Raw genomic sequence first — 26,006 nt, forward strand, 5'->3', positions numbered from 1 at the left:
GTTTTTCTACTAGATTTTTTTTTAGGAATAAAAAAAACACAAAAGAAAATAGCAAGGGTTTCTATTCTGTGGTTGTTTCAGGTTGTGCGGAATTTTGCGAAGTCGATCGAGAGACCATCAAAGTCGATCGATCGAACCAACACAGGAGGCGTTACCTGGAGAAGTACAATAGCAGAAAATTTTTGCCAAAAAAAAAATATTTTTGGTCCAAACCTGTAAGTTTCAATTCTTGCCTTTTCAGTGTGTTTGTTTGGTTGTATGCATTTGTGTTAGTCTTGATTTTTTTTCTTATTTATTTTATTTGTGCTATTTTTCTTTAATCTTCAAAAAAAGAATAAAAAAGAATAAGAGAAAAGAGAAGACTTTGTAAGTGTGGGTCTACGGAACTATCTAAGGGGCAAAATCAAAGCAAAATCTGGCAAGGAAGGTCTTGGGATTTAAGTGTGTCCGGTGTGACCCCCCTCACCTTCCTGGGAACTAACCTAGATTGCACCTTGGAGAATTTTGTTCACCCTACTTGCAATTTCTTTTCTCTATCTTGTTTATTTTTTATTGTTATTTTTTTCCTTCTTTTTTTTTTTTTTTTTTTTTTTTTTTTTTTTTTTTTTTTTTTTTTTTTTTTTTTTTTCTATCTTGTTTGTTTTGTGGTTAAATTTTGTTTGGAATTTTGTGTATGCTTGGTCGGAGATCCTTGAACTTATAATTGTTACCTTTAGATCCCAATATAGATAGGGTGTTTAGGAAAAAGCGCAAAACACCTGTCCGAGCAAAAGTTGAGCAGAGAACAACTTCTGAGATGGGAGACAACATGGTAGGAAATCCCAATGTAAATGTGGAGCAGCCTGAGCAGCCCAGAGCAGAAAATGTGGACTACACTAGATCACTCAAGGATTTATTCGCACCCATTGCGACAAACTCTGCATCATGTATAGTTTTGCCACCCACTTCGATCTGAACCACATGTCATCCAACTCTTGCCCTCATTCCATGGCTTGGACCTCGAAAATCCTTACAACCATGTGAAAAAGTTCAAAGATATCTGTGCTACTTTCAAATTTCAAAACTTTTCTGAGGAGTCTGTGCATCTTATACTTTTTCCATTCTCACTTCACGATAGAGCCAAGGCATGGCTGGATTCAAACATGCCTGGGTCTATCACATCTTGGGATAACTTGCTCACCAAGTTTTACAACAAATTTTGCCCAATGTCCAAGGTGAAAGAATGTAGAAAGGAAATAAGCTCTTTTTCGCAGGAGGAGGATGAGAAATTTTTTGAAAGTTGGGAAAGATTTAAAGAAATGTTGATCAAATGCCCTCCACATGGATATGAGAAATGGAGACTCGTGCAGTTCTTTTACCAAGGATTGACTTAATCCAGCCGCAGCATGATTGAGTCAATGAATGGAGGTGCATTTCTGAATTTGACTGGAGAAGAAGCCTATCGGACGTTAGATCAATTGTTCGACAATTCCCAGTAGTAGGATTTCTCGAGTTGTCGGGACAAATCTGCTCGCATCCAAAAGAAGAGAGGCATCTACGAGGTGAAGGAAGATATGGAGCTAAAGATGAAGTTAGATGCCCTCACTAAGAAGGTCGATGCTCTCGTCATTGGGAAATCCATCAACACTGTGAACTCATTCCACGTGGATTGCTGTTCCATCTGTGCTAGCCCTATTCACTCAGCACAGACTTGCCCTTCTTTGCCAACCTTTGTCGAGTCATCAATGGAACATGTTAATGCTTTCAATGACTTTCGAAAGCAATCCAATGGACCCTTCTCTGATACTTACAATCCAGGGTGGCGAAACCATCATAATTTTTCGGTGAAGCAAAACCAACCAATGAGTCAAAGGGGAGCCTCTCATCAAGCCCATAATCAATACCCCCCCCCCCCCCCCCCCCCGCGGATTTCATCAACCTGTTCATCATCATAGTCGCCAAGCACCGCCAGCACTAGCATACCAACCCCCCACTCAAGCCCAAGCCTCTTCTTCACAATCCACGTTAGAGGATGCTCTCAAGGCCTTCATGCAGCTTACAGGCCAATCTATCAATGAAGTGAAGAATGCTACCATGGTGAACACCCAGGCTATTGCCAAGATGGAGACTCAGATTGGGCAGATTGCTAATCACCTGGGTGAGAGAGAAAAAGGAAAGCTTCCTAGCCAGCCTTTGCCAAATCCAAGGTTACAATTTCAAGGGGAAGTTCATCCAATGCTGTGCAGGGGCAAGAACATGTTCAAGCCATTGTCTCACTTAGGCCAGGAAGACAAGTGGACAACCAAGTGGTTCTTCTTGAAGAGAACCCTGTTGCACAGTAAGAGCAAGGAAGTGGCAGCACTAAGGAAAAAGATGCGGAGCCATCTACAGCCATTGTTGAGACCCCTCTTAGGTCGTTTATACCTAAGGCGCTCTACCCTGACAGATTACTTGCGCCCAATAAAGGAGGGAAGTTCGAGGACATTCTGGAGGTATTCAAGCAGGTGCAGATCAACATCCCATTTTTGGATGCCATCCAGCAGGTGCCATCTTATGCCAAGTTCTTGAAGGACTTGATTACTATTAAGAGGAAGACTAATGTCCCGAAGAAGGTATGTTTGACCGAGCATGTCAGTTCAATCCTGCAATGCAAGCTGCCCATCAAGCACAGGGACCTTGGATGTCCGACCATCTCTTGCATGATAAGAGTTAGCCGCATAGAGAAGGCTCTGCTAGATCTTGGAGCAAGTATCAACCTCCTGCCTTATTCGGTTTACCTGCAATTGGGGTTGGGAGAATTGAAGCCTACCTCTATGACGCTCCAATTGGCTGATTGGTCAGTGAAGGTACCACGGGGAATCATCGAGGATGTTTTGATTATGGTGAATAGATTACTTCCCCGTGGATTTCATAGTGCTAGATACAGAGCCAGTCCAGAATGTGGGGATTCAAATACCGGTGATTCTAGGGCGTCCTTTCTTATCCACGGCTAACGCTCTCATCAATTGTAGGACAGGGGTCATGAAGATCTCTTTTGGCAACATGACAGTGGAGCTGAACATCTTCAACATCAGCAAACAGCCATTAGAGACTACTGAGATTGGAAGTGCATGCTTGATTGAGGAGATCATCGAAGATACTATTGATGAAACAAGCATTGAGGACCCCTTGGAGGCATGCTTTGCTCAATTCGGAGAAGATTTGGATTTAGATAAGCTACTTGAGCAAGCAAATGCAATGTTAGAGTTTGCTCCTCTGGAGAACTGCAAGGAAGAGGAGATAGCAGTTCTCGAGCCTCCTAAGAAGGAACTTAAGCCATTACCTGACAGTCTTAAGTATAAGTTCCTAAGTCCAGCCGAATCTTTGTCAGTGATTATAGCCTCAGACTTAGTCGATACGCAAGAGAAGAAATTGTTGGATGTTGTAAGAGAGCACCAGGAGGCTATTGGTTGGACCATAGAAGATATCCAAGGAATTGGCCCTTCGGTAGTTATGCACAAGATACACTTGGAGGAGGATGCCAAACCATCGAGGGAGCCACAAAGAAGGCTCAACCCAGCTATGCAAGAAGTAGTAAGGGCTGAAGTGATCAAGTTATTGGATGCTTGTATCATACATCCAATCTCAGATATTAAGTGGGTGAGCCCAATTCATGTTGTGCCGAAGCGGACTGGATTGACGGTAGTGGAGAACCAAGATGGCAAGTTAGTACCAACTTGTGTTCAATCAGGATGGAGAGTGTGTATTGACTACCGCAAATTGAATGGCACCACCAGGAAGGATCGTTTTCCCCTTCCTTTCATCGATCAAATGGTGGAACGCTTGACGGGGCATGCCTATTACTGTTTCTTGGATGGATATTCTGGATACAACCAGGTACCTGTGGACCCCGAAGATCAGGAGAAGACGACTTTCACTTGCCTTTTTGGCACGTTCGCCTATCGTCGCATGCCCTTTGGGTTATGCAATGCACCCACTACTTTTCAGCGGTGCATGGTCAGCATCTTTTCCGATATGGTAGAACAATTTCTAGAAATCTTCATGGATGACTTCTCTGTCCACAGTTCATCTTTTGAGGAATGTTTGCATCGCCTCACGTTGGTCTTAGTACAGTGCAAAGAAAAGAACCTAGTGCTAAATTGGGAGAAATGTCATTTTATGGTAAAGCAAGGGATTGTGCTTGGACATGTCATTTCTCATCGTGGGATGAGGTGGACAAAGAAAAGATAGATCTGATCTCCAACCTTCCACCTCCACGAACGGTCAAAGAGGTTCGTTATTTCCTGGGCCATGCAGGATTCTATCGGCGATTCATCAAGGATTTCAACAAAATCGCCCGGCCCTTATGCAAATTGTTGGTAAAGGAGACCCCGTTTATATTTGATGAAGACTGCAAGAAGGCATTTGAGGCTCTAAAGAAGATTCTGACGTCCACACCTATCATCAAGCCACCCATTTGGGGTGCTCCATTTAAGATCATGTGCGACGCTTCAGACTATGCCGTGTGAGCTGTTTTGGGGCAACGTATAGACAAACTCCCCCATGTAATCTATTATGCGAGTCGGACTCTTAATGACGCTCAACTCAACTATTCGACCAAGGAGAAGGAGTTGTTGGCAGTTGTGTTTGCTTTGGATAAGTTTCGATCATACCTGCTGGGTTCGAAAGTCATTGCCTACTCGGATCATGCAACCTTGAAGTATCTTTTCTCCAAAAATGATGCCAAATCTCGTCTCATCCGGTGGATTCTACTATTGCAAGAGTTCGACATTGAAATTCGGGATAAGAAAGGTTCTGAAAATGTGGTAGCCGACCATCTCTCCAGATTGACTGTTGATTTTACTAAGGAGGCCACCCCCATCTCTGAGACCTTCCCTAATGAGCAATTGATGCACATTGCTCATACTCCTTTATCATGGTTTGCCGATATAGTCAACTATCTTGTCACGGGCCATATGCCTTTACATTGGGGACGACAAGATAAGTCCAAGTTTATGGCCATAGTGAAATATTTTTTCTGGGATGATCCTTACCTTTTTAAGTATTGTCCTGATCAGATCATTAGGAGATGTATCCCTGACCATGACCAAGCTAATGTCATCTCCTTTTGCCATGATCATGCTTGTGGAGGCCACTTTAGTGCAAAGAAGACCGCTGCAAAGATTTTGCAATGTGGATTTTATTGGCCTACCTTGTTCCGTGACTCTTATACCTATTGTGCCTCTTGTGAGCGTTGCCAGAAACTAGGGACTATTTCTAGAAGGAATATGATGCCTCTCAACCCCATTCTGATTGTTGAGATTTTTTATGTGGGGCATCGATTTTTTGGGACTGTTCTCAAACTCCTTTGGCCATCTTTATATCCTTGTTGCTGTGGATTATGTGTCCAAATGGGTGGAGGCTATTACTTGCAAGAACAACGACCACAGAGTAGTGGTTCAGTTTTTGAAGTATAATATTTTTGCTCGTTTTGGTACTCCCTGAGCAATCATAAATGATGGTGGTAAGTATATCTGCAACAGGATCTTTGAGTAGTTGATGAAGAAATATTTCATCACACACAAGGTTGCAACCCCATATAACCCTCAGTCCAGTGGACAAGTGGAGGTATCTAATAGGGAGATCAAAAGAATTTTGGAGAAAACGGTAAATCCTTCACGAAAAGATTGGTCTTTGCGTTTGAATGATGCACTATGGGCATACCCCACAGCCTTCAAGACCCCGATTGGCATGTCCCCATATCGGCTTATCTATGGCAAGGCTTGTCATCTTCTGGTGGAGCTGGAGCATCGGGCTTATTGGGCCATCAAGCAATTGAACTTCGATCTCACAAAGGCTAGCTCACAGAGGAAGCTCCAAATCAATGAATTGGAGGAACTGAGGAATGTGCGAGGTCTTACAAGGAACGAACGAAGAGGGCCCACGACCAAAATATTCTGAGACGATCTTTTGAGCCCGCTCAGAAAGTCCTTCTCTACAATTCACGATTGCATCTCTTCCCAGGTAAACTCTGATCTCGATGGACGGGCCCATTTATTGTTCGCTCTGTTTCTTCTTATGGGGCCATTGAGATCGAGGATCCTACGAATGGTATGACTTTCAAGGTCAATGGGCAAAGGCTGAAACCATTCCTGGAGTTAAGAGTCCGGAGATTGAGACGACTCTTTTGGAGGACCCGAGCTATTCCGAGTAATTGTTGTCTCTAGAGGAAAGTCTGGCTGAAGACTTAAAACTTAGTGCTTGTGGGAGGCAACCCTCATTATTTTCCTTATCACTTGATTGTTTGTTTGTTTTTTTTTTATTATGTTTTTCAGGATAAGTGTCTGCCATTCAAGTTTGGGGGAGCATTGTTACACTCTACTTGCGTCACCCACATTGGTATTATATTTTTGGCCACATTGGGGACAATGTGTCATCTTAGTTTGGGGGTGAGGTAGACATTTCTGTCTCTTTCTGTTATTTTGTTCTTATTTGTTCTTATTGGAAAAATAAAAAATAAAAATTTGCTATGTTGTTGATTGAGTGTGATTACATCTTACTATGGTTTGCACATCATTGGTTTGCTTAACATTTTGAACGTTGCATATCATTAGAAATTTGAATCTGTTGACTCATCTGCTGGATTTGAGAGACCTCACTTGTTTTAATTAAAATTCACAAGCACATTTGCATTGGTTCTGTGGGGTATAAAATTTGAATTGGGGAATGTGTATCATAAGAATTGTAGGATGATTGGTTGATAAAACCTCGGCTGTTAAGAAAAAAAAAAAACACAAAAAAAATCATCAGTTTGAGTTGTAGTTGAGTAACCAGGCCTCTTGCTTCATTAGCATTGAGTGTTCGCGTAAAAAGATGAGGAATTTAAATTTGATTGATTGTATGACTAGTTTGGCTTTGTAGCCTTTTTGACTTGAGTAATTAAGTCCTTAGGGATGTTTCTACATCTAGTGCCTTAAAACCATCTGGTTTGGGAGTCATTAGCCCAACACTCGCTACATAGGTCAATTAGAAAGCTTACGAGAGTCAAGCATTGCACAACCTACAAAAAAAAAAAAAAAAAATCAGCCTTGGTTGTTTTCATCTAATAAAATTCCTATGAATTTTGGGTACATAAACTTTAAGAAAAATTGAAACCTCATGAGTCTATGTTAAATCACACTTTGCACTTATTGGAACATGTGTTTTCTTGATTTTCCAGCTATGAGTTAATTGATTTGTGATGTTTGATGTGATTGTAATGTTCGCCTTGTTAAGCCTACTCATGATATAAGAACCATATGTTTGTATGGAAGTTTTTGTTTTAACAACAACATAGTGCTTTAAAATGTTTGTGGGTATTTTTTCTGGCAAACCCTCATGAGACTTCACTCGTCCTCTAGGGAGTCCTAGGGGTTTAAAAGGCTTGTTGCATACACTAAATGCAATCGTCTCTCCCACGAAAGCGGATTTATGTTTCTTGCTTTGATCTTATTTTTCATTTTGTTTTGCTAAGGGACTAGCAAAATATAAGTTTGAAGGTATTTGATGAGTGCCAAATATTGTATATTTAGATTCCTTAATTCACATTTGTTAAACCTTTAGCTTTGTTATTTTTTAATGTTTTTCGTATTTTGCAGATAATGGAGAGAAAACGGTATTTTTAAAGTGAAAAATGCAAATTTTGGAAGTCAAAACTGGATTGGATTAAATTTCAGGTTATGCACAAGTCATTGTATTTTAATCATAACTTTCAACTCAAGTATCGGATTAAACTGAAATCAGTAGCGTTGGAAAGCTAATTCAAAAGAGATTTGATTGTTGCACTACACCACCCTCACGTGAGGGTTTGTTGTGCCCATGTTGTGGGCTTGTAGTGCAAGTAACATTTTCCAATTCAAAATTATACAAATCATTGTGAATTAGAATTTTCCTAATTCGAATGTCTGCCACGTCATAAGTTCCCCGCAATATAAGAAAGCGAATTTCCTTACTCCTGGCAGCTGCAGACACTCCAAACCCTAGCATTCTTTTCTCTTATTAGGGTTTTTGAGGGGTAGAGGTGTCATTTTGAGAATATGGCCCTAAACCCTAGCGTTCTTTTCTCCTATTAGGGTTTAGAGGGGTAGATGTGTCATTTTATAAAAATTAGGTTTAACCTAATTTTCTGTTATAAATACCCCATGCTAGGCACCACTTAGAGCATCGATTTTTCTCTTCAGAGAACTTGTCTTAGCTCTTTTCTTTTGTAAGTTGTTACTTCGTTCTTATTTTTTTTAATTTAAAGTTATTCGGTTTTCAATCCTTCTTTTTAGATTCATCGCTTTATTTTTATGTTATTTAATTTTTAGTTCTTTTCCTTGTCATTTTAATTCATTGCTTTCTTTTTATGTTCATCTTCTTCTTTTTTTCTTGTCATATTAATTTATCACTTTAAATTTATTTAAAGTTATTTTGTTTCTTCTTTTATTTTTCTCATCGTTATATTCCCTTTTATTATTATTATTATTATTATTATTATTATTATTATTATTATTATTATTATTATTATTATGTTTTCTATTCTTGTTATTCTTTTGTCTTTAACCATGAGATGGTTTCATCTTCAACTAAGGTTGAAGATGAAACCTCGTCCTTGATAAAGACGCATTCTTGTTGTTTTATTTATACGATCCCAAATTCTTTTTCGACTATATTGTTCAAAGTCCAAATTCAATTATTTGATTTTATGTCTTTTGATTGAAGTTAATTTATTAAAAGTTGGATATTTTATGTGTTTCAACCAAACGGATACATCGAATGATTCGATTAAAAAAGGATATCCATTATGATTTGTTCATTGAACGGATACATTGGGTGATTTAATTTTAATTGGATATTCGTTGTGATTTTTTATTGTGTTGGATTCATTGAATGATTGAACATAATTTTTATGGAACTTTGAACAGAGAATAAAACTTACTTGTTTATCGGGTGTATGAGTAAAATACAAGAATGTGTTTTTGATTTGGCGAGGTGGATTCTGAAACCTTAGTACTTTCATAAATTGTTCTTATTCAGTGTCATTTGAGTTTATTATTTTTTTTGACAAAAATTCCAAATCTTTGGCTCTAGGTTAAAACAAAGTTAATTTAAATAAAAATTAATTTTTCTTCTTTACATACACCTCCCTGCTGATGTGACCTCGCACATGTATGTACTATGCTACATACGATTCGCTTGCGAGTTAACGGCGCCAAAAACTTGGTGTGCAAATTCATTTACTCGCAAGCGCACGAATCATATGTGGCATAGTGTATGCAAGTGCGAGGTCAAATCTGCAGGAAAGTGTGTGTAAGAAAAGAAAAATCAATTTCTATTTAAATAAATTTTGTTTTAACCTAGAGCCAAAGATTTGGAATTTTTGTCAAATAAAATAATAAACTCAAATGACACTGAATAAGAACAATTTATGAAAGTACTAAGGTTTCAGAATCCACCTCGCCAAATCAAAAACACATTCTTGTATTTTACTCATACACCCGATAAACAAGTAAGTTTTATTCTCTGTTCAAAGTTCCATAAAAATTATGTTAAATCATTCAATGAATCTAACACAATAATAAATCACAACGAATATTCAATTAAAATTAAATCATCCAATGTATCCGTTCAATGAACAAATCACAATGGATATCATTTTTTAATCGAATCATTCGATGTATCCGTTTGGTTGAAACACATCAAATATTCAACTTTTAGGGGTAATTACATTTTTCCCCCATCAACTACCAGCCATTGTCAACATGCCCCCATGAACTGACACCTCGACCAAAAGAGAACATCCAACTACCAACTTTACACACTTTACCCCCTTCCGTCAAGGAATTTCATTAACTTGGACGGAATATTCCATTTTTGGGCGTTAATTTTGGTTTAAAGACCAAAATGCCCTCCAACAATAATTAATAAAAAAAATATTAAAATTAATGTTTAAAAAAGTTGAGGGCATTTAAGTCTTTTTACGAATTAAACTGACAGAAGGGGGCAAAGTGTGTGAAGTTGGTAGTTTGATGCTCTCTTTTGGTCGAGGTGTTAGTTCATGTGGCATGTTGACAATGTCTGGTAGTAAATGGGGGAAAAAGGTAATTACCCCCAACTTTTAATAAATTAACATTCAATCAAAAGACATAAATCAAATAATTGAATTTGGACTTTGAACAATATAGTCGAAAAAGAATTTAGGATCGTATAAATAAAACAACAAAAACGTGTATTTATCAATGACGAGGTTTCATCTTCAACCTTAGTTGAAGATTTACTATCTCATGGCTAAAGACAAAAGAATAACAAGAATAGAAAACATAATAATAATAATAATAATAATAATAATAATAATAATAATAAAAAAAAAAAAAAAAAAGGGAATAGAACGATGAGAAAAAGAAAAGAAGAAACAACATAACTTTAAATAAATTTAAAGCGATAAATTAATATGACAAGAAAAAAGAAAAAGAAAAAAAGATGAACATAAAAAGAAAGCAATGAATTAAAATGACAAGGAAAAGAAAGAAGAACTAAAAATTAAATAACATAAAAATAAAGCGATGAATCTAAAAAGAAGGATTGAAAACCGAATAACTTTAAATTAAAAGAAATAAGAACAAAGTAACAACTTACAAAAGAAAAGAGCTAAGACAAGTGCTCTGAAGAGAAAAATTGATGCTCTAAGTGATGCCTAGCATGTGGTATTTATAACAGAAAATTAGGTTAAACCTAATTTTTACAAAATGGTACCTCTACCCCTCTAAACCATAATAGGAGAAAAGAACGCTATGGTTTAGGGCCATATTTTCAAAATGGCACCTCTACCCCTCAAAAACCCTAATAATAGAAAAGAATGCTAGAGTTTGGAGTGTCTGTAGTTACCAAGAGCAAGGAAATTCGCGTTCTTATATTGCGGGGCACTTATGACGTGGCAGACATTCGAATTAGGGAAATTCTATTTCACAATGATTTGTATAATTTTGAATTATCTTTCCACCGACACTGATTTCACTTTAATTCAATACTTGAGCCGAAAGTTATGGTCAAAATATTATGACTTGTGCAGAACCTGAAATTTAATCCAATCCGATTTTGACTTCCAAAATTTGCATTTTTCACTTTAAAAATACCGTTTTCTCTCCATGATCTGCAGAATACCAAAATACAAAAACTAACCAAAAATGTTAAAAAATAACGAAGCTAAAGGTTTAACAAATGTGAATTAAGGGGTCTAAATATATAATATTTGGCACTCATCAGTGAACACCTACTTGCATCCAACAACTTCTTCTAGTTAGGTAATGTAACAAGATTCTTAATCTTGTTTTTGTGAAGAGCTTTCATCTCTTCTTACATTGTTGTCCTCCACTTTGGATCACTAATGGTCTGTTTGGATAGAGAGAAGAAATCTTATTCTTTTCGGGGTTTTTTTTTTTTTTTTTTTTTTTTTTTTTTTTTTTTTTTTTTCAAAACCCGAAAACCCGCATTCAACCGGCCCAAAACCCGAATTTTAACCCGATTTTCATTAATTAAGAGAGTCAGAAATCTCGCCCATGCCGCAGTACGATTGGAAAACCAATGTTCAGTTCTCGACTTCCCACGCCATAAATGCTACGAAAATCAAACATCATTTACGTCAAGTTTTCACCTTTTCCCACCTGCTGCATCAGAGGTAAAGATGCCACATGGATATACACGGTGTAAAACTTGTACACCATATTCTAGTTTCACTTAATTTGAGCCTTTGGATGCGTAAACTGTATACTATTTTTCATCTGATCCGTCCAATGAATTCAAACATCGTCCATGTGCCCACACCCTATAACTCTCCATTTCAAAATTATTAAAAATTAAATAAATATACTTATTTTTTTAAAAAAAATTTAAATTTAAATTTTAAAAAAAAAGGAAGAACAAAGCAAGGGGTGGCCCAGCCACTCCCAGCCTATGGGGGTGGCGCGCGGCCACCCCTGGACCTTCTAGGGGTGGCCCGATGGCCACTCCCAGCCTCTGGGGAGGTCGCGGCCCCCCCAGCCTCTGGGGAGGTCGTGGCCCCCCAGAGGAGGCCGGGGGTGGCGCGCGGCCACCCCCAGTGGCCGATTGGTCCAGGGGTGGCCGCCACCCCTTGCTTCTTTCCTTTTCTTTTTTGTTTTGTTTTGTTTTTTTGTTTAATTTTAATTTTTTTAAAAAAAATATGTATATTTATTTATTTTTGAATAAATTTATTTTTTATTAGAATTTACTTTTCAAACGGCCTTTACATCAAATGCTCTCCTTTTTCCACCTACTGCGTCAGACATCATTGTTGCCACTTTTTGTTTAAATTTTATAATTAATTTAAATTAAGTATGAAATTTTCCTTTTAAAAGTCATTTTTTAATTATTATATTTATTTCAATCATAATTCTACACTACTTCTCATAACACCAATCATTATACACAACTTTTCATACCTCCAATCATTTCTAATCATTTCCTACCATTAAAAAACAATACTTTTCAATCTCAAAAATTCAATACCCAAACACAATTTCAAAAAAAACTCTAAACTCTATTTGCCTAGAAATTTGTAAAGAGAATAAGAATTCAATTCTGATTCTAAAAATTCAATACTCAAACACACCATAAGTTTCTTATCTATATTTCTAGGGATAGACACATGATTAGGGATGTAAATAAACTAGTCCGTTCGACAACCCGCTCGATACATGCTCAATTTAGCGTGATTCAAACTCGAGCTCAATACTGTAGAAACTTGCTCGTTACTGTAGAAATCCTGCTCGATTAGTAAGCAATACATACCTGACCCGCTCGAAAAAGCTCGATTGAGGCTCGCGAGTTCAACTTGTTTAAAACTCGACTGAATCGCTCACCCGGGTCGCTAGTATATATAAATGGAACATTCACTTTTATCATCATTACGGGAGTTGTGAGAATTTAATGACTTATAATTATAATTTAGACACTCCGGCACAACCCTCTACTAAACAACATCAAAATTCATGTTTGATTTTCAATTTCCTCCCTTCAAATTTACCATCTGTCATGTTTCAAACTAAACGAGGATATATTATGCATTTATTGTTCCAATGGAGTCATTGGTTCATACTTCGGTAGGTACAAGGATCATTATCAACTTGCATCTCATATCACTTCTGCTTCTCTATCTTAAAGAGAAGCTTTGTCTCCCATTGAGACACCCCCCGCCCCCCTCCCCCGCCCACGACATGCCACATCTTCGTCATATTTGGCCTCTCCGCTTCTCAACGCCCCCTCCGTGCCTCCTTGTGACTTTCACATGCTAGCGTGTGGTCCCCATGCGCAGCTCTCTAGCTCTTCCACACTGCCGCCCTCCTCCGTCGATGTGGTTTTTTTTTTTGGTTTTATGTATTCTACTGTTATATTTTGTTTTCTTATGGGTTTTTGAGAGATTTAGTCTCCTGGTGTCTTTGTGTTTTGATCTTTGTTGGATTGGACCTTTGACCATCTCATCTGAAAACTAATTGGTGTTTAGTAAGGGAAGCCAACACTTTTTATCATATTCGAAATCGCACCCCACAATGTATATTCTAAGAGCTGTACATGTGAGTAGAGCGGCACTGTTGCACTTTAATAATTCCTTCCTCAACGTGACGTTCTTGAGACTCAAATCCATGACCCTGGCTCTGATACTATTTGTTGGATCAGGCCTTTGATCATCTCATCTGAAAAACAATTGGTGTCCAATGAGGGAAGCCAAAGTCTTTTATGGTATTCGAAATCGCAACCCGCAATGCGTGTTTTAAGAGCCATCCACATGAGCAGAGCAACACTGTTGCACCCCAACAATATGGTCTCCTTAGAAGTGTTGTAACCTCTTGAGATCAAGAAAAAGTGGTAGATCAAGTCCTCGTTGGGCGAATTTAGGAAAAACACATTTTAGCACAAAAATGTTCGTATAGTTTCGAAGACCATTCCAACGATCCCCGAGTAATGATCGAATGTTCTTAGGGCAGAATGCGTAGATTAGGGTTTTTAAGTGTAGATGAGGGTTTTGTGTAGGACCTTAGCTAATATTACATGTAATACAGAGTAAGGAGCTAATAGATTTGCAAGAAGCTCGTGTGTGAAGCTATAGCGCTCGACGTAAGTAATCACCCATGAAAATACCAAAATACTCTATCATCAAAGATGAATATTTTATCTATAACTGTGCATTCTTAATATCCATGTTTCTCTTGAAAATATGTAGTTAGCCCTAGTATTTGCCAAATGTTGATTTACAAATGCATTGATACACATGAATAAATTATGTTCTAAATTGAAAATTTGTTGTTGTGTGATTTCTCACCATTGGAAAAAATGGGTAAAGAATTTGGGATGCGTACACACTAGTATATATGTAATAACCCCGATTCTCTTTTGAGAATGGAATGGTAATTTACTATTAATTAAGACCCTAGATAATAGTAGGTTTGATTTAGCGATTGAGAATGGATCACTGAACATAAATATATAAATGATAATAATTTACATTTTACATACCAAATTTTAAACCGGTGGTTACAAGTATGTAATTATATATATATATATATATATATATATATATATATAACCTAAGCTCGTTTGCTGCCCTATATTTTCTTCTCATTTTCTTCTCTCCTCTACCCTATTTATTGGATGTTAGAGAAAACCTAAAGCCGTCAAACAACCGTTTTTCCCTCTGCCGTTCGTCCCCCTCTTGCAGATTCTAATTGCTCTCTCTCTCTCTCTCTCTCTCTCTCTCTCTCTCTCTCTCTCTCTCTCTCTCTCTCTCTCTCTCTCTCTCTCTCTCTCTCTCTCTCTCTCTGTGTGCATGTGCAAGGTATGCACAATTTTTTTTTTCTTTCACTTCCAACTGCCTCTCTTTCCGTGTATGTAATAGAAGTTAGTCATACTGTGTAGTAGTTGTTTTTGTTTTCTTTTTCTTTTTCTAACTGTAGCAGTCTTCACGTTTGCCTTTTTTTATTTTATTTATTTATTTATTTTCGGTTCTCTGATTTTAACCATAGCAGCCAATAGGTCTTTACACCCCATGGTTTGCTTCTTTTTCAAGGAGTTATTGTTCATAAAGAGATTTAAATGATTATATGGTTTTGTAAGAAAAATAAGTGGTCATAAACTATAGGTATATATATATACCGTAGTACAATTCTGCATTAAGTTCCAAACGTTTTGTAGTATAAGATTTCACAATTCCATACAAAATAATTTGGCTATCTGGAAAGAATTTTTAAAGGACCGAAATTTTATAAGTTAATAGCATGATAGACTAATTTCAATATCTCATGGGTCCATTCTCAATTGACTAGCATGCCTAACCTGTAGTTGTATTAGTATGCTTTCCTAATTGTGGGAGTGAGAGTAATAATTTGTTTAAGGGATTTCTAAAGTACTTTTGAAAAAGAAAGTTGCTTGTGGAAATTTTTTTCATTGAGAATAGTTATTTTCTTGAAAGTTTTTATCATGAAATAACTTCTAGATATACTCGACTTTTTTTATTTTTGGAAAGTTCCCAAATTGGGAAAGTGTTGTTTTTAGAAAGTAATAATTATGAGAATTATGGAGATGGAAAAACCCTCCTACACGTCGCCCTAAGGATATCTAGAGAAATAAAAGAAATGAAAAGGTTTATAAGATGAGGGCACGTATGGAGAAGATATTTTTTTTTTCCCAAGAGGATTAAATAAAAACACGGCTCAGTATCGACGATGGGATGGAAGCACAATCACTAAAGGAGGCTCTGCGAGAAGGTGTTATCCATCAATAGTCACACTAAGTGTAATTTGATTGATTAGCTAACGGGCAGGTATGTGGCCACGTCGCTGCCATGGTCAAATGGATCACGCAACCCTAGTACACTGGACGTAATAATATATACGAGCCCTATTATGAAAATGTTAGTTATAAATAAATATATTTATGTGTTCATAAGAAGAATAATAGTTTTATCGTAGCTTTATTGGAAATCTTTTCATTTCGAAATAATTTGTGTCTTTGTTTAAAAAGTGATGTGTTAAATATGCTTTGAAGTGTTATAGGAAATAAATCCTTTTAAGTAAAGGGTTTTAAAGAAAATGAATTTAGCCCAATTGTTTTCTGGTTGGAGATTTACTTACCAAACCTTTCAGCTTATGCAGTTACTTTTTGTTTTCAGGTGATTGACAGTTGGATTTAGGAGATCGGAATGGGGGCAGGATTAATTATTGAGTCCATCAGGGCTGCATATTATTTTTTTTAATAAGTGCATTGGCACGATTTCAGGATTTTGACTTATTTAATAAAGAATGATAATTATATTTTTTTTAAAAAAAAACTAACTTTTCCTCATTTTATGAAGTTTTAAATTTGATGTTTTTATTCTATCATGCATTTAGTATCACATGTAAAAGTTTCTCTGGTAAACCTTAGAAATCTTTGTGCCTCTTAGAGAGTAAATTGACAATCCTATTCCTTTACGGGCTGGGGATGTTACAATATAGACTTGATCATATAGCCTATGTTTACCATTAATGTTAATTGCCTTGTATCCAATAGTTGGAAGTGACTAGCACAACCATGTATGGATAATGGTCACGGCATACGGCATACGGCATATGACATAGCTAGTTGTGTGGATCACCCGAGGTTGGATTCGGTCAGACAATTAGAAGTGGTTGGCTATTGCCCCTTACTAGAAAGATTAAGCATGAATAGGCTTGCGAGCATTGGAGTGACTAAGGATGAAATCTAGACTTAAAGGCAAATTTTGGAAAACAAGAATGTCCCTTTCGATCGGTGCCACATGTTTCTCAGTGGCAAGCATGGCAAAATGGAAGGCTGAGATTTAAATCTCGAATGGGAGAGGAAAGCGTCGATCGAATCTTCAAATGAGATGGACGACCAAGATTTTTGTCATATGTAAAAGAGATTGATCGGAAGCACATTTTAATGTTGATCGTCAGGTCACACTCGAACGGGATAACGTGTCGTTCGAATGGAATGGTATCTTCCATGTGTCAAATTTTGTGTGGAGGCATATCTCGTTCGAATGCGGATGCACATTGTCAAAAAAAATTCGTTTTTGAGAGACAAGAGAGAGGGAGAGTTATGACTTTGAGTACTCTTAAGAGAAGAGAAGTCCTAGAGTGAGAGAGGGGGTTCTAGTAAGAGAAATGAAGAAAATCCCTAGCCCTGATTTAGAAGCTCAAGTCCTTTTTTCTTTCTTTGTAGTTAGTCTAAGGTTAACGTTAAGTGTCATTAGGGTTAAGGAATAAAGTTTTGATTAATTATCTCAATAAAACAAATACTCTAGTATGTTGAAAGTGACACTAGAATATCAATCATTTACAGGTAAACAGTAGTTATCAAAAGCTAAAAAAAGAAAAAAGAAAAAAAAAAAAAGACAGTAGTTATCAGAAGAGTCATGGGTCAAGCCTTAAGCATGCTGGTGCAACGAGTGGGTCACGACCAAACATATATATTTAAGCGTTTTCTGAAGGTTTCACGCTTCAACATTGCATAGATTCGCAGAAACAGGACAGGGATAAATATATTTTCTTATACAAAATCAATTCAAGAATGATTTAATTTAGCCCTTTTGACCCTAGCTAGCTCTAACAACAACTTGTTGGTTTTCAACTGCATATTGATTAATGTGCCTTCTCGTACTTTCTAGTTTTATATCAAGTTTGACCTTTTAGTTTTAATTATATATTGTAGTTAGTCCCTATCAGAACAAAAAACAAAAAACAAAAAAAAACATTCTAGCAATCGCATTTGCCTAATACACCAGAGTTGAGGGATTGTTTGAGGATTGGGGTCTGTTTGAGTTTAAGATTTCAAAAAGTGCAATTTAAAAATAACGATTTTAAAGTGTGTAATTTGAAAAAGTGATTTTTTTTAAAAATCTAGTTAAGCGTTTAGCAAAATCGTAGTTTAGCCTTTTAAATCACCGGTCAGACTTTAAAATTTTACGTTTTTAGAAAATCACCTCATTACCTGCGATTCGAAAAGGTAAATTTTTTGAGCTTTCAAATCGCAATTTTTTAAAATTACAATTCCCAAATTATTTATTTTCTGTGATCTGGTTTAAAATCGCATTTTTTAGCTACGAAATCGTAATCCCAAATGCACTCGCAGTTCTAGAGGTTCCAGAGGTTTTAGAAAATGTGAACTTTATCTTGTAGAGTAGATGAAATTTTTGGTTTAATTGATCCGAAGTGATTTTACTGTTGGGAAGTTCTTTAAAGAATTTCCATTTAGTGGCCAAATATATTTCAAGCTATACCATTAATGGCAAATCTTGAAATGGAATCAAATCCCAGTTTTTGAACTCCTGGTTAAAAACGAATAATTGGGCAGCTTGTTGATGACCCTAACTAGAACTTTCTCTCAAAGACAGCAGATCTGGACAGGCCAAAGAGCAGCAAGAGGAGGATGACGAAGCTTTTGTTTTGGATATTCTGCATGTTCCTTTGCCTTTTGTTTCTTCTTTACTTTTTGCCACTGTCATTGTTCTGAGACGATTATGTATTAGCTGCTTCTTTATAGATACACTCTATGATCACCCAAGCAAAGCACCATGGCTAGCTACCCTTCTTTTCATATTTGTTTGTGTGGAGATGAATCTATTGTTGTTGCTTACCTTTGGTTATGGAAAAAGAAAGATTATGAGGCTAACAATATTACTTTTCTGTGAGGGTAAATGAAAGCTAGGCTAAAACAAATTTCTTTCCACCATAGGAAGAAGAATGGTTTAACTTTGTGCCTTGATGAGGTTTTCGGATAGAATATTCAATCTTTGATATCTGGTGCATGGGTTGATCCAATAGTCAGTTAGTCCAAGAAGAAAAGGGTTATCTAACAGACTAAAAGGAAAGCTACTTAAAACACGTCACTTCAGCCGGTATGAAATGAGTCTAAATAATAGCATCACTATTGACGTTGTGGAAAAAAAAAAAGAGGGAAAATTTTAAAAACTATCTTTTCCTACTGAAATGAAGGAGGCAACCTTCTGTTGTGTGCTGTACTGCTGTGGCATATCATAATCAGAGACATGGTGATTCAAAGAGCTCTCAGCTCTCCCTATAACTTGGGTTTGTTTTCTAATTAATAGGGGGAAAAAAACATCACAAGTATGAATTCTTTCCATCTTTAGAAAGTATTCCTCAAAATTGAGATGAATAATAGGATAATGCATCGTGCTTCAAATACAAATGATAATACAAACACTAAGTTTTTGGATAATTCATAGCATAAAGTTTTAAGGTAGCAACACAAACATAAAAGTTGTACAGTACATCACTCCGAGAGTCAGGGATAGGCATATTAGATATTAAACTTCAACCACATCACACTTCAATATTCCTATGTCAAAAACTCATAACCAGATTTGACGCTCTTATTTAATTAGTGAAATAGGCTTGTTTCTCGCCTACTCCATTAATTTACACTAAACTAGCTACATTAAGGCTTCAGCATCTCTAACAACCTTAAGCCGAAGGGCTGCAAGGAATGGCAGAAGACAAACTTAATGCAGATGAGCCAAGAATAACTTGCTTACTTAGAGTCTATATATGAGCGAATCGATGAGCCAAGAATGATTTGCCTAGCAACCGCAATGGTTGCCGCAAGGGTAGGGATTGGTACAACTGTACAAGTAGCACAAATAGTCCAATCCCATTTGATCCCCTGCTATCAGACTTTGAGGTTGCAGCAGTTATCTCCTGCTGCTGCAACCCACTTACTGGGCATAACAAAGCCACGCCCACCGTCTATCATGTCTGATAGAGAGTGGCCACGTGGCATGAGATGATTAATTGGAAAGAGATCGAGATCTCCCCTACAGTACATACTAGTCACCTCTGACCCAGAAAAATTTGAACAATTGCCATTTGCATCCTTTGATGAGTTTAAAGTACCACCGCTATCAGACTGCAGGACTTCAGAACTCTGCGAACCAGTGCCAGGAGAGAGTTGTGCATTGCCAGCCTTATTCACTTCAGTTCCGCTTTTTCCTTTGTTCACAGTCTTTGTGTTCAAGAAACGACCACCACATCCTCGTGGTCTTCGCATAGCATGGAGATGGCGTGATTCATGCATATATGGCTGTAAAATAAACACAAAATCTAAGTATTACAACTTGACTATTCAAGGCGTATCTGCATTTTTATGTAAAGGAAGATTCATTTTCATCAGGGAAGGATGAGCATATTGGTCTCAATTAGTACTAAATCCCGAAACTCTGGAAAAACTATAAACATACTACAGTTGAACTTTCTTGAAAGCAGAACAGCTTAGATTTTAACACTTAATATATTCCATTTAAGATATTCTATGGGCCAATTAATTGAATTGCCAACAAATATAGATTTTCTTATAGATGGTCATAATAACTCCGATTTTCTGTCCATAGACAACTTGATAGCCTAGATGGCCAAGTTGTTACTTTTAAGGCTACAAACACCAATAGACATGCACAGTGGGCATGAAGCAAGAGCTAGAAAAATAATTCAAACCTACCACAACTTTTAACCTTCACAAAAATCACATCATATGAATAGTTCCTACAAATAAAAGTAAAAGATCATGATAGGAAATCAAGGTATCATACTTTACGAACTCTTGCCACTTTATTCTCCAGTACTGCCTTCGCACGGGACTGCCGACGCCTGATAATCCCATGGTACTGCTTAGCATTAACATATATAGGTCCATCATCGGTTGTGGTGCTCAACGGCAGCATAACACGGCCCTAATAAATGTGAATGAATAGGAATGTGAATCAGTAAATCTGCTACAATTGCAGTTGTACCAAAGCATCAATAATAAATATCATAATTTTGGCACATTTTTATTGATTTTTTACTTATCACGAAATATAAATTAATAGCACAAGCAAGATAATTTCCAAAATAATGTTGGAGACTAATACATGACTCTTTTGCAAAAAGTGTCCGGGTAAAGTGGGCGCTGGTACACAACACACTACCAAACGTACTTGAATTAAAATACAAAAATCTAATAATAAGGCAATAAGCTGCTTCTTTCCTTATTTCTTATCACTTTTCTCTCCTGCAGTTTTCAACTGAGTCATGAACCAAACCCTTAATGCAATCGTCTGGTTGGTTAGGTAAAGCTTTCATTCTTTTTTTCTCAGACATATTCCTTGCATGGGATTCAGTTGCCATTGGATCTGACATTCAAAAATATAGGCCCATGCTCCTGTGCCCCAACCCGAGTGTGTGGTGACACACACACAGAGACTAGTTCATAACCAAACCAGAGAGATAGAGCTCACCATGCCACTATTTATAGGAAGAGCAAGAACTAGAATTCCTCAAATAATCAGGCTTAAAAGCAAGAGAATTTTGGTTCACAAGAACAATTGAAGTCCAAGAATTGTAAATCTAAACAATTGGTTACTAGAAGAAATGAAGAGAGACAAACCGAAATTGGAGGTCCACAAGTTGGGAAGACTCCATAACATTGGTCCGCATAAGGATACTTCGCATAGATCTACAGTTTCAGCGCATACAAATTAGCAAAACGTTGCCACTCAATAGGAAATAATTGAATTAGAATATTTATGATAACCAAGTGTAGACAATAAGAAAATTTTACCATGGGCTGACCAAATCCTAGCTCAAAGCGACCTCGATATTCTGTTAGAGATGATTGGAGAGAAATGGCTGCCTGAGGCTTCTGCCCATCCCCTGAACTTCTGCAATTATCTGTATGAGAAATACTTGGCTGGTTAACAATACTAAAATTGCAGTACCTCATATACAAAAGAATTGCATACGAAGTCAAACTTCTGTTTCTATAAACTGGATATGAAAAATTGTTTGATGTGCTTTTCCGTTAATGATCAATAATCAAAGGTGGAAGGACACTGCAACCCCAAAACTTCCCTCCAATAATTGTTGGCATCATTGAAATTCACTTCAAAGAGTTCCCACATGAACAATATGCTATGGCAAATAGCAATTTATGAGACCAAATCATGCCCAAGTAGATTTTTTAAATTGACATAATTACATCTCAGCTAAGTTCAGAAAAAATTCGGTAGCAGACCAATAATAAGGTTTGGCAATCCATACCCACATCCAACATATACTTTACACCCAAGTAATATTGTTAGAGATTAGGATTTATGAGAGTTATGATCCATTTATGCTAATAAAAGTAATGATTATTTCACAAATACTTTTTTGTTTCCAATGTAACAGCTATTTTTAAAAGTTTTTGCACTATAGTATAGTAAAATTAGATAAGGGTAGTTCGATTTAGGCCAGCAAAAACCTCAATTCAATCCTTTTGTATCTTTCTTTTTCTATTACTATATAATCATGAAGGAGCAACGTTTCAATTGGGCCACAGATTCTCTTCACCATAAGGTTCAATAGCTTAGCTTACAATTGCGCAGCGATCGTATTGTAAAGTGTCTAAATTCTTCAATTAGAATTTACAAAAACAGAAACCGTCCTATGGAGAACCAGTTCCATGAGCAGCCTAAAATATGCTGTGCTGATATTCTCACTACTCCCTTAGAGCATTCCTAGCAGCTTCCCTTTCCTTCCCCTTCATTTTCCTTAAATGTAAGAAATAAAACTACTTTTTGTTTCCTTATAAAATACACCCCACAGCAGCTTCCCTTCATTTTTCCCTATATCATTAAAATATTATTTTGTTACTTTTATTTTAATTAAAAGTAAAAAAAGAAATAGATAAAGTAAGAGAGAGATTATGTTTTTAGAATAAACAATTGAATGGGAGGTGAACAGTGCTTTCCAATGCATTGGGAAGTACTGTTCACTTCCTAGGGAACAGATAATTGTAGGGAAGCTGCTGTGGGATGGTTTTTTTTACTTTCTTAAAATTTTCCCTAAAATTTAGGGAACAGATCCCTTGTAGGGAAGTTGCTAGTAATGCTCTTTAAGGCTGGTAGCTACCAAAGCACTAGGGGTGGTAATTTGTATTTGCGTGTCGGGTTTGAATCATGTCGAGGCATCTTGGCGATAACAGTGATGCAGAAGATGATCATAGAACAAAATTGTATAGTTGTTAACTTGTATTATGATATCATTGATATGAATAAATGAACTCGAAAAGTCCAAGAAACCTGATACCACCAACATGGCAGAACCAAAAGCAAGAGATTACCCGGAAAGATATTGAACTGAGTTGTATTCCCTCTATCAGCTCCATGTTCCGTACCCCTCCCTGCTTGTTTGTTGGAAATTAGTTGGTCTCCACCACTGGGATGTTCCATGGTAAATGACTTCAATTGGACACAGGATTCGCCATAAACCGATTGAGAAGTGATGGGAGTAGTCCACCAAGAAGCTGACAACTGCCCCATAGGATTGTGGCCAATCCCTTCTTGTTCTTTGAAGTACACTGTTTGAGTAGCCATCTATTCCCAAATGGTCCGAACAAGGTGTCTGAGATTAACTGGACTCAGAAAGGTCACTATAGTTCCTGCAATTCAAAATTGTAACCAAAATTCTGAGCTAGCTTTGTGAAATACAAATTCAACATCATATGAAAACTATGAACAGAAAACTTATCCAATGTGCACACCAAAGATTTTCAAGAAATAAACTACAGCATAATGCAGTCTAACGAATTCCATTAATCTCGTACACAACTACAGGAACACCAAGTAAAGGGGGAATTAAAACAACAGAAGAAAAACTGAAAAAAAAAAAAAAAAAACATTTTTTTAGTAGTATTCATATATCAATTCAAACTTAAAAGAGCATGAAGATGATCCCTATTCAAAACCGGGAAAAAAAAAAAAAAGGAACAAACTTTCCAAAAACACCAATCAAATTTCAGCGAAAAATAAGGAAAAAAAACGAAAAAAAGAAAGAAAAAGAACCCAGTTAATACAGAGCGAAAACCAGATTAAGCACACAAGGATTATGTCAGCACAAACCAAACGTCAGTGAAACACAGAAGTGATAGAGAAAGCGGATATTCTGTAAAAGACCGAGAAACTCTGGAAAGGAAAGAAAACTGATGGAAAAAGAAGAAGAGAAGGAAGGGAGTGCTCACTCTCACTCACCTCTCCCAGTAGAAAGCAGCAGCTTTGAATTGCCCGCTCAAGCAAGGAAACCCCATTCGCTAGGAGCCATGTCTGTACAATTTCAAGCGAAGCTAAAAGAGACGGAGAGAGAGAGAGACAGAGAGGGACGATATATGCGTACAAGTGTAATGGAACAACACGCCCTCAGCCAATTAGCTTCGGCTTTCATGCAATGTCCTTTGTATCTTGTTCCATATATATAAAATACCCACAACTCTCTCTCTCCCCCCCTCCGTCACACAGGCACACGCACAGGCACACCTCACACCTGGGTTTTCTTAATCATTTACTTCTCTCTCTCTCTCTCCGGTGGTCCCTTTTCGGGGCTCAATTTTTCCCATATTATATTATATTCATCTGGGAATAGTGGCTCAACACTCAACAGCGCGGATTCTTTAACCGCCTGCCGTCTATATCTGGTAAGAACCGTTTAAGACTTCTTTTTGTTTTTTTACATCAAGTGGGTCACGAATTCAGAAATAATGACCGGAACCTTTTGATGATGTTCAGTGGTCCTTCCGAGTCCTACACCATTGTTCATCGTTTCTCGAGTTTGGCCCTTAACTCGTTGAATGGGTGGTGATGAGGTTATTTTCACCTTCTTTATTACTTCCCTTTCAAATCATTTTTTCGGTGCTCCGCTTCTGCACAACATTTTTAATACATTACAACTCTTGATGGATGCTTAAACCTTAATATTGAATGTTCTAAAGTTGACTTCAACTGAGGATTGATAACTCAAAATGGTAGTATATCTATATCCCCCATTTGGATTAGATGCCCGAATTAATTGCTCTAGTTTTTTAAACCGTTTAAATTTAATTCAAATTCTTTATATGAGAAAAAAAAAAAAAAAAAGAGAAAGAGTGAAGTTAAATCTAAATCATAACAAAAAACTATATCACATATACTATAATTTTTTTACGGCACTTAATTCAAGTCCTTGACTTAAGCCCAGGGGTGGAGCTAGGATTTAAGATTTGAGGGGGTCAAATTGAAAAAAAAAATATTGAGGGAGCCAAAACTGGAAAAAAAAAAATTAAGGAAAATTTATTTATTTATTTATTTTTATATTTTGGGAAAACCTCATGCCTTGGCCTAGGGTAGCTCCACCCCTGCGTAAGCCCAAGGAAAATTTATTAATTTGGGAGAATTATACTTATTCTTCGGAAACTATATCCTATTTACAATCACTTCATCAAACTCTAAAAAGCAATAATCAACCCTTTCAAATACCCAACACTTCTAATTTGCCCGCTAAAATGTAAATTTGGATGAAAAATGTGTCACATGACCCATACTTAATTGAAATTATCAAATTATGCCATTGCTTTAGATATTAATAAAAACGCCATGGCCAAACCCATGCCCAAGTCTCCATGGGGGGGGGGGGGAACTTTTATTTAAAAAGCATTGTTGTATTTTTTACACATTTGATAGGGGTACACATAATTGATAGATTCAGTCACGTGTAGGTCATGTGACGAGAGAACATACTAGAAGTATATTGTAGTTTAAAAAGCCGTTTTTTACTTTCTTTTTTTAAAGTTTGATAGGGAGATTACAAATTGGATATGAATTGCACATGATTAAATCTTAACCATTAAAAAAAATTACCGTACCGAGAAGAGGGTGGAGGAAGAACAATTCGGCAGGAATTAAAGAAATGTTAGTTTTACTTGACCAGCCATAGCTTTGAAATTAATAATCAAATTTGGTACTAACTGATTGCATGCTTTGATGGGTTAACCTAATGATTATTTGGTACTAACCCAAGCAGGCCAAATGAACAGTTGACCTTAAAAAGAGGTACTTTATAAAATTGGCAATAATAGTACGTACGTAGGAAAGTCAACGATTACCCCTTAGGAATTTAGAAATTAATTACAGTGCATGCCTCCCCGCGATAAGCTTGAGCCCCGTTGAAAGGCGG

General features: G+C 36.9%; 3 protein-coding genes across 4 annotated transcripts; 2 read left to right on the forward strand and 1 right to left on the reverse strand.

The window, feature by feature from the left end:
* Positions 1 to 1,553: 1,553 nt before the first annotated feature.
* On the forward strand, positions 1,554 to 2,972 carry LOC133873227 (uncharacterized). The gene is made up of 3 exons (XM_062310959.1): positions 1,554 to 1,823; positions 2,089 to 2,471; positions 2,570 to 2,972. The coding sequence occupies exons 1-3, from the start codon at positions 1,554 to 1,556 to the stop codon at positions 2,970 to 2,972; spliced, it is 1,056 nt and encodes a 351-aa protein (XP_062166943.1).
* A 49-nt stretch (positions 2,973 to 3,021) lies between these two features.
* On the forward strand, positions 3,022 to 5,919 carry LOC133873228 (uncharacterized). Its single transcript, XM_062310961.1, has 6 exons — positions 3,022 to 3,427; positions 3,608 to 3,855; positions 3,967 to 4,060; positions 4,510 to 5,075; positions 5,220 to 5,429; positions 5,545 to 5,919. Exons 1-6 carry the CDS (start codon positions 3,022 to 3,024, stop codon positions 5,917 to 5,919), a joined length of 1,899 nt encoding a protein of 632 aa, XP_062166945.1.
* A 13,281-nt stretch (positions 5,920 to 19,200) lies between these two features.
* On the reverse strand, positions 19,201 to 24,258 carry LOC133873040 (nuclear transcription factor Y subunit A-10-like). Of its 2 annotated transcripts, none has more exons than XM_062310752.1 (6): positions 24,053 to 24,258; positions 23,146 to 23,463; positions 21,604 to 21,713; positions 21,430 to 21,498; positions 20,594 to 20,734; positions 19,201 to 20,088 (listed from the first exon to the last, which is right to left on the reverse strand). In XM_062310752.1, the coding sequence occupies exons 2-6, from the start codon at positions 23,396 to 23,398 to the stop codon at positions 19,678 to 19,680; spliced, it is 984 nt and encodes a 327-aa protein (XP_062166736.1). In that variant the 5' UTR covers positions 23,399 to 23,463; positions 24,053 to 24,258; the 3' UTR covers positions 19,201 to 19,677. The 2 variants fall into 2 exon arrangements, with proteins under 2 accessions (XP_062166736.1, XP_062166737.1); XM_062310753.1 differs by having other exon boundaries at positions 24,043 to 24,258.
* Between the last annotated feature and the right edge of the window lie 1,748 nt (positions 24,259 to 26,006).

The sequence above is a fragment of the Alnus glutinosa genome, chromosome 7, assembly GCF_958979055.1.
Source record: "Alnus glutinosa chromosome 7, dhAlnGlut1.1, whole genome shotgun sequence".
NCBI lineage: Eukaryota > Viridiplantae > Streptophyta > Magnoliopsida > Fagales > Betulaceae > Alnus > Alnus glutinosa.